Below are 8,985 nucleotides of genomic sequence, written 5' to 3' on the forward strand. Positions count from 1 at the left end.
CTCCTTCTGTTCTTGATGATAACTACAGATCACAACAGAACTTTCAGAGTAGAAAGCACAGCAGCCAACTATTCCAATTCTTAAAGCTATTTGCCAACCTATTGAAAACAAGAAAATAATTTGTCTGACGAAATGAACAATTAAAAATCAAAGTGAAACCAAGGGTTAAAAGGTAAGTCTGAAAATATATTAAACATAAAAATAATACAGTCCATGCTATTTTATGCACAGTTGTTTATTCTTGTTCCATGTTTTAAAACTTGGACTCAGAAAAATCACAGGAAGTTTTGGTTTTTTACCCTCTTTTTTTTTTTCCCATTTCCATTAAAAGCACCATAGTTACACATCTTGATTCAATCGTCCTTTTCCACAATCACTTCTCCATGAAGTACCCTTCTTCTCTGCCGCAGCATGTGGAAGTAGAGTTGTGGAAATACTTGACCAAAGCATAAAAGAGAACAAATTAGATGAACAAATTCAACAGATCACATAACAGAAAAATACAATTTTGCAGAATGACAAACTGAGGAAAAACTATGGCACACAGCGCTGCAGCTGGTTAAGGTAAATAATAGGAAGTCATGAACATGGCCATGAATTACAGAACAATAACTACTCAGAAGTCAGGCATGGTCCCCTGAATGCATACCCTGTGTTCAAGGAACTTCCCTCCAACACTTTCTTTGTATAAACAGGACTTAACCACATTCTGGCAGTGCCTGAAGTCCTCAAACCTCTGCTAAGGCAAGCATGTTTGAATTAAGGGTTTGAGGAGGATACAAATTTACCCTACCCGTTCAAGTCTGAAGTGAGGACCTGCCTCCCTCCTGGCGCTCTGTAATCTATTACTGTCCTGCTGATATATTTGATCCTTATATTTAATGGATAGAAAATCGGATTTATTCCTGAAGCATTAAGTTACATAAACAACTGTAAAACTGTTAGTAAGTTATGATAGCTTAGGACGTTTTTTACTCATATAAATCCCTCTTGTTCACCTTCATGATTTCTTGTGACAAAAGAAAAAAATCACAGTGTGCATGCATACTGTGAAAGTCCATGTTGAAGGTCAACTTCTTAAACAAATAACCTTTTACAGATGCAGATCACAGACCCTTTTAACTTCAATTTTGCTGCTTCTCAATGCCTCTCTCTAATCTCTTGCCTTGTTTCTAGCTTCATTGTCCAGATTATCTAAAATATTCTATTTGCCTAGTTTGGTCTAGCCCCGTTCATGGTGCTATACCCGAATCAGGTTGCTTTCTCCTTGTCTACACTGCTTAGTTACTGGTGGAAGTAACACTGGAAGTGAAAGACAGATAGTGTCTCTAATCTTAGCTCTGGTTAGCCAAGTGATCTGTGGCTTCTGGTATCCAGAAGTGCAAGGACAATCTGATTAAACCAGGGACTGAAGTATGTTCAGAGAGGTTTGGGGGGTAGATTTCTGCAGAAATAAAATCTTGGAGAACATTGCTTCAAGTTTTTTCCAAGCATGCTCAAATGGTGATTTTCAGAGGTGACACAGAACTGGATATCAATAGCAATAAAAACAAGGCAAGTCTCTGGGACAACCTGGAGGACAATTTTTAAGCTATTGTTTTAAAGTGGCAGGGGCACTAGAAGTTCTCAGCAATGCAGTTACAGACATTTCTGTGTGTAAGCAAAAAGGTTTTTTTCTTTGCTCAAGTCTTAGAAATGTTTTTAGCATTTCCACTGAAATTTTTAAGACAGCTTATGTTCTGAGGCAGATCACAGGATGGAAAATTTCAGTCTAACCAATTAAAACACAGCAAAGCTTGGAACAACAGAAAGCAGGCTTTTATAGAAGAAAGTATTCAGCAAATTTAACCACAGGCAGTGTTTCCAGCATTACTGATAATTGATTATTATGTTGTTAGCATTACTACAGTTAAGTAATACTTACATGGCACATAGGAGAACATGACAATAATAAGGAAGTAATAGTAGTCAAAGGAGACATTATATTTGTTGGGAAGTCTCAGTGAAAACATTCCTGTTTTCTTCACATAGGGTAAAGCAGCATATATGGTTAGCAGTTCACCTGCAACTCCAGCAGGATACAAAATGATAAAAAAGTTGTATCTGCATAAAAGAAAAACCCTTGTGAGAAACACTCCATGAATTTAAAATTTCCTCTTGTTATTATTAGTGGCACAGCAGTATTACAGTAGTTCCTACACCAAAATCAAGAACCACATCCTAACTTGGCACAAAATACTAGTTCCAGTTACTTTGGATAGCATTGCTTAGGTTTACAAAGAATGCATTCCTCAGTCCTTTTATTTAAAAACAGTGAAGTATCAGAATGTTTGTATGTCTTTCTAAGACTAAAGAGTATAAAAATCTGCAAATTTGTAGTCTCCAATGATTACTTTTTTTTTTTTTTAAATTTACTGATCTTGCTCCTGCTGTCACCAACAGGATTCAGACAAGGACTAGATCCCAAATTCAGATGATCCTACGTATCTTGGACAGTGGGTCAACTCTATGTATTATAAATTATTTAAAGATAATGAAAACATTGAGAAACATCAGAAGTCTGTTTTACCCACTGCCACATGGGAAATCCAAATACTACTACATTTTCCACTAATGGAAATGGAAATAAAAAATAAAATGAGCGCACCAGGAACTCATCAGATCCATTTTAAAATAGGAAGATGATGTGCAAATAAAAGGCAAAGGCATTTGGTTTAAAGAACGCGTGGTTTGGATGCCATAGGCCACATAGGTGGTAACAAAATGAAAAATGTAATTAATAGGGTTTGTGCTGTCTTTATGCATAGTGCACCATGGAGATGCAGTTTCTCCTAAGGAACAGCTCTCAAGTTCATTCAGGGAACAGCAACGAGAGCTGTCGCACAGAGAGAAAGGTACAGCGTGCAGTCCATGACCAAAAGAGACAAGATCCAAAACAGTAGCTCTAGGAGCAGATGGGCTTAGTGGACTCACGGGTCACAGAACAGATTAAGAGAGGTGTAAGAAGGAACTGATGCTATGACCCACCCACAGTTTGTCTCTATGCAGCGAAAAAAAAAAACCAACCAACCAAAGTAAAAATTCTGAACTAAAATTTAGAGCATACCTATTCCATTAGCCATGGACAGACAAATCTTTTACAATTATAAGCTAAAGATCAGAAATTTCCAGCTCCCTCGGACTACTGAATTTATGCCCAGCTGTGCTGTTTGATTATCCATAAATCTTGATAGGATATTTTGGACTCTATGAAAAGATAATACATTTTCAAATTTTTTTTTATAGTATATTTCACCATATACCTCTGCTGTGAAAATGTCAGTTTTCCCTATTGTCTGTTAAAAGGAAACAAAAATTCTGTCATTCAAGACACCCTGACTTGATGGCAAAAAGTTTATCTGTCAACATAGTACATTCTGAATGCATTTCTCTTTCTGAAGCCTAAATAAACAAATATTGATGAAACCAGACCTGATTGTTTTCAAGTTTGCTATTTAGTGCTTAAACATAACCAAGCCTACCACCTTAGGTATAATACATTATCTTTTTGCTAATAAGAATGGACATAAATATCAGACATATCAAAGAAGCGTATTAGAAGCATCAGAACTGCATTATCTATAAAACAAAAATAAAGGAAAATAAACAAACACACTCTTTTAAATAAGAATCAACTGTGCTGAATGTAGGTTAGATATTTTCCTTCTAACAGTGTAAGTCTGTCTGTCTTACATGTATTTTTCAAATCATGACTACAGGGAATACTACTCTTCCAGTTAAGTCACCTGATAAACATGCAATCTCTGTAATAGATGTGATCTAAGTGGCCAGTCTTAAGTTTGCTTCAAAAAATCAAAGCAGTTTTGATATGGAACGCACATTTTATGTGGGCTAAACTAAGTCAATATGTAGCTTCACCACATGGATATAACCTTACAAAAGCTCAGACAAAGCAGAACTTCTCATAAAGTAGTAGTATGCACGCAACTCGTTTTCAAAGACCTGAAATCCACAAAGACTAGCACACGTGCTTAATTTTGGGCATCGTATTCAAAAGCATCTTAAGGAGCCAATACTGTCAATTAAAAGATGACTCCAAAGCTAAAGGAAAAAAAATTTAAAGTAAATGAAAGCAGAGTTCAAACCGTGAGACACAAAAAGCAAAGAACAAATCACACCCCAAAACCTCAGCTGAAATATTTTAACATTTTAACAAATAGCAATGATCCCAAGTACAGAAAGCAACTGACTTGCACTCTGCTGACACATAACCAAAGCTCAAACATCTGCTCTCCTGTGTGTTAGCTCAGCATGCGTGAAACTAACATGCACAGAACCGTGAGAAACTGAAGTGCAAGACATCTCCACCTGGCCCATTTAATGAAGTATGGCAAATGGTTGAGCAGGTTGAATGTGTAGAAGGAATATCGAGTAATCTCTGTCACAGTCCATACGACCAGAAAAAGAATAACGCTCTCCTCATTCTGGATCTGCAGAAGTATAAAGAACCAACAGTTTCTTCATCCTTAAGCTTCTTTTCTGTGCAAACCGCAACAGACTTCTGTTTAAGATATATGGAACAGAACTAACATCTTGTGAAAAAAGAAAATTTTGGCTTAAAAGTGATATGCTGAAACCATTACCATGTACAGTTCTTTATCATATGTATTTACTAACAAACAGACATTTTGCAAACTGAGCAATCTTTATCCGTTATGCAAATATTAAAATATAAAATCCTATAATTAGGCTTATTCCTCCTTGTTATTCTCTACCCGCATTTTCACTATGCTATCTAACTGTCTCCCTCCTTTTATTTGTGGTTGATTTACTTGTTTATTTTCTTACTCCTCACAAGAAGAAAACAATGCTACAGAAGACACATTCCTTTCATAGTCAGTTTTTACCCATTAGGCATTTCACTATTCTGTCTCCTAGACTTTCTCTTACTTTTTATCTTGCTCCTTCCTCACTGTTTAACGTGAATCTCCATGAAACTTTACACAAAGGGAATTGCTTAGTATAATCTGCTAACTGGAACTTGGTCGCAGAAGATCAAATTTAGCAGACTTCAGGGAGCTGTGAGATAGTTAAGGAGCTGGAACACAGATGGATCACTAAATGAAGAATAGTTGGTAGATCAGGAGCTTTGGGTAAACTCACTCAACAATCCCATTTAAGATTTAAGTTCTGAGTCATTAAACTGCCTCATCGGTAGGTAGCACATCTCTCTGCTGTTTCAAAACATCAGTTCTTTTTCACTCTAAGTGAACAAATAAACAAGAGTCCCCAAATACAAAGAAGGCATGTGGGGATCTATTACAAACACTACCTTCTGAGAAGAAGAATTACACGCAAGTAATTTTCTTTTCTTTAAAAGGGGAGGAATTTTGTAATACACTTCCATGCCTGAAGGCTGTAAAGCTCCAGGGATGTCTGTGAAATAAAATAAAGTAACACAAGTTTTGTTAAAATTACAAAAAAGGGAAACGATTTTTTTAAATAAAATGCAACACGGTGACAAAGCTTAATACATCTCAAAGATGCTGCAAAGGCACAACTCTGTCAAAAGTCAAGAAGAATAAGTGCTTATCATCTCATAAAATTGCGCCCTCGATGTATCAGTCAAAGAAGGTGCACTTTTAGTGAAAGGATCTCAGCAACATCGCAAAAGAAAAGGAGATATAAAACCACTGCCAAACACAAACAAATAGCAACAACTGAAGTGCAAAGACATCCAAACAAATAAGCAAAGGGAAAGACAGAATTAGGCCGTTCTTAGCCTCATGCGATTACAGACAAACATTGATAACCCAAACTTGGATTCATGTCACAGTGCTAAATCCAAGCAGAAGAGCTTTAAATAAGTATGCAGAGAATTCCTATCTGTTGCCTTGCAAATCTCCAGTCAAGTAGAGAGATCTGGGTCTGGCTATTATCACTAACAAGCCTCTCACCACCTAAAGTGACCCTGAACGTTCATGCCTGCTAAGCAATAGCAGCGTGAAATACAATCAGACATACATTCAGATGTATTTTTTCTTGGACACAGCTTGACCTACTGTACTGAAGATAGAGGAAACAAAAGAAATGACTGGATACGCTAAAGATTTAATTCATTGCAGATAATAACAAAATGGCAAAATGCAGTGCTATATTCCAGCATTCATGTAAACACTCAATACAAAAAACTTGTTAATCTTTGAAACATTTTCCCTTAAGGGACAAATGAAAAAACTTAGCTTACTAAGGGAAAAAAAAAAAAAGCTATGAAAAGCCTATTCCATGTTAAGAAAAGCAGCAGTAAAGGAAAAGATGAAGTGTAGAAAACGAGTCCTCTGTGAACTGAAACAAAGAGATTTGAAAACTGAGGCAGGTGCTATGACATCCCATCAGAAGAAAGGCATATGCCATCTGCTGGTGAGACAGTTTAATGGCTCAGCTTTTTAAGTTTAAAGAAATCCAGGAGCACAGACTCAAAATCTATCACTTAAATCTTACACGCCCTTCACAGAAAGCAGACCTCAGAAACAGAACTGATTGTCTTATCTGCTAGCTGTAAGCAGTCTGCTGGTTTCATTCTGCTAACAAATCACTAGACTTACAATAACCACCTGCAACCAGGCAAATAAACATTTATACAGGACCTTAAGCATCACTGTGGCATGCTGGGTGACTTGATATATTTTTAATGAAAACAATGCAGTATGCATGCCATCAAATATTAATATCACCGTAATGTGAAAATCTTGAGAAGGTTGCTAAAATAAACTGCAAAATCACAACCATGTTTATCCACGTAAATTTCATTTAAGACATATTTTCATTTAGATTAATTCAGTAAGTTCTAATTTAAGTTTTTGAAAGGGAACCGGTAACACTGGTAGATTTGCTGGTAAATAATAGCAGTAGTCATTGATCTCACTTAGGCAGACCACAGCTGGCACGACACCGAAGAGAGGGCTGATTCACAGTTAAGACCCAGACCCAGTCTCCTGGGTAGAAGCACATAAATTCCATCCCGTAACCTTAACTTCCGAAATCACACTTGAGTATGTAAGTATTCTCTAGAGGAATGTCATTAATTTTTAAATTGGTCTTCCTGGTGAAGTGAGAATGTATTAATAGCTTCCCCTCAAAACTAATCAAAACGCGACTTGCTCACGCACATACCTGTTTTATACTATGCGCAATGAACCACACCATGAAGATTCTTGAACTCACTTGGACCCCAGTCACAAGCACAGATGTGCGAACTATTCCTTAAAAAGAGAAACGTGTTATCTCTATTCCACAATTCATGCTTTAATTAGTTACAAGAGAAACTAAAACAAAGAACTCACCAACTGCACAGTGGACTACCTGTAAATAAAAATAAGTTAGAGGTTACTGATGTAGACTACGTTACTCTCTATACTATAAACACGGCCTTTCAATATTAATATAAACCTGGGCTTAATTCTGAAGAACTCTTTTTTTTGTCTCTAACCAAGTGTTTTTAAAAGAAATACATGTTAGAGCCCTGGCAACTAATGCTGTGATGGGCTCAGCATCTGATCTGTGCAAACACATGACAAAGATGTATTTTCCTAATTAATTGCATACATGACATATTTAGATACTGACAAAGCATTTATTTTTTCAACCAGTATGCTCCCCTTCCATTAGCTTATTCAAAGAAGACTTTCACAGGACAGGGTGCAGGGAGTCATATAAGGGATGCTAAACAAATAGCAATTTTAAAATGTTCTGTATTCATTATGAATTAATAACATGGTTATAATTTTGCCAATGACAGCTATGAAGCTTCAGATTTACTGTATTTTCTGGTCAGTAATGTTTAGCAAATAGAGTTCTTTTCATTATTTTGACAGATTTGAGTAGAATTATTTATTGTGAAAGTTTAATAGCATAAAAGCCTATACGCAGCTGGCCACGTGATTTTAATATGCTTGAACTACAGATGTTATACACAGATTGAGAAAAAATATTAAAATTTAGGTAGGCACTCATTGTTGTGCCTGAGAAAGAACTGTAAGTGCTCAGTACACCCAACAGTTTCATTCCATAGATGTACCATAAACTGAGACCCCAAGTGAGTAGCTGGCACAAGTCATATTATTTAAATACTTTGCACAACTTGCACAGACCCTGTTGTAATGGATTAGATGGGGCATGTGAATCGAGTCTGGAAACAAGCAGAAGCAGGAAAGGCACAGAAGGATGATGAGTCTTGTATAAGGAATAAGAGCGAAGTTACCATCTCTGGACATTGAGACGAGATATCTACTAAGCTAGAGGGTTGATCTGATGGCTGAAATGCCTTCAGAAACTTTGCATTTTGAGTTAAAGACTCTCAAACCAAAGCACTTCCCAGGCAGTATTTGATTTAAAGAAATATTAGAATTAAAATTTGAAAAAATGCACCCATTTATTTCAACAAGTCACCTTGGCCCCCCCAAATCTTCTTTGAATAATAAAATTAAAAGGACTTTAAGTAATCTTCTTTCGATAATAAAGTTAAAATGATTTTAACTATTAATATAATATTTTGATCCTAAATTCAGGTTAATAATAATGTGTTTTGCCTATGATACGCAGCATCCAGTAAAGCAAACTAATGTTTAAAATTTACCTCAAGCAAAGCAAATGTCTGGAAAAATTTAAGCGTCTTTTGAACGCTTCTGAATAAGCCTCTATGTGTTCCTTTCTGTATATAAAACCGCACCATGGCAATACCTAATACCAGCCACCTACAAAAGAAAGAGAATGGATACATTTCAGATTAGAATTCTAAAAATATCCATCCATGGTAAATAATTTAGTAGAATATTTTCTTCACAGAATATCTTTGCTTCTTTACTTGTCGGTGTTCTTAGTAGATTATTAAAAATATCTTTAGACATAAATATTATATTATGTTATGTAAACATGACACTCTTATCTCTTTACTTGGAAAAGGACAGAAAATTACTTGTTTACCTT

The 8,985-nt window shown here is 36.0% G+C and overlaps 1 protein-coding gene across 2 annotated transcripts; it reads right to left on the reverse strand.

Moving 5' to 3' along the window:
- Positions 1-220: 220 nt before the first annotated feature.
- Positions 221-8,747, reverse strand: PTPLA (protein tyrosine phosphatase-like (proline instead of catalytic arginine), member A). 2 transcript variants are annotated; one of them, XM_009887118.1, is made up of 6 exons: positions 8,636-8,747; positions 7,344-7,362; positions 7,174-7,256; positions 4,369-4,490; positions 1,925-2,103; positions 221-436 (listed from the first exon to the last, which is right to left on the reverse strand). In XM_009887118.1, exons 1-6 carry the CDS (start codon positions 8,729-8,731, stop codon positions 354-356), a joined length of 582 nt encoding a protein of 193 aa, XP_009885420.1. In that variant the 5' UTR covers positions 8,732-8,747; the 3' UTR covers positions 221-353. The 2 variants fall into 2 exon arrangements, with proteins under 2 accessions (XP_009885420.1, XP_009885419.1); XM_009887117.1 differs by having other exon boundaries at positions 224-436; positions 7,174-7,262.
- Between the last annotated feature and the right edge of the window lie 238 nt (positions 8,748-8,985).

This window comes from Charadrius vociferus, unplaced genomic scaffold (genome assembly GCF_000708025.1).
Source record: "Charadrius vociferus isolate BGI_N301 unplaced genomic scaffold, ASM70802v2 scaffold126, whole genome shotgun sequence".
Taxonomy (NCBI): domain Eukaryota; kingdom Metazoa; phylum Chordata; class Aves; order Charadriiformes; family Charadriidae; genus Charadrius; species Charadrius vociferus.

Excerpts from the sequence above, each read along its gene's own strand:
- PTPLA (XM_009887117.1), bottom strand. The coding sequence starts at position 8,731 with ATGGTGCGGTTTTATATACAGAAAGGAACACATAGAGGCTTATTCAGA. Across the intron at positions 4,491-7,173 it reads TTGCGCATAGTATAAAACAG|ATCCAGAATGAGGAGAGCGT; the intron begins GTATGTGCGTGA and ends ATACTTCTGCAG. Across the intron at positions 2,104-4,368 it reads TACTTCATTAAATGGGCCAG|ATACAACTTTTTTATCATTT; the intron begins GTGGAGATGTCT and ends TCTTTTATGCAG.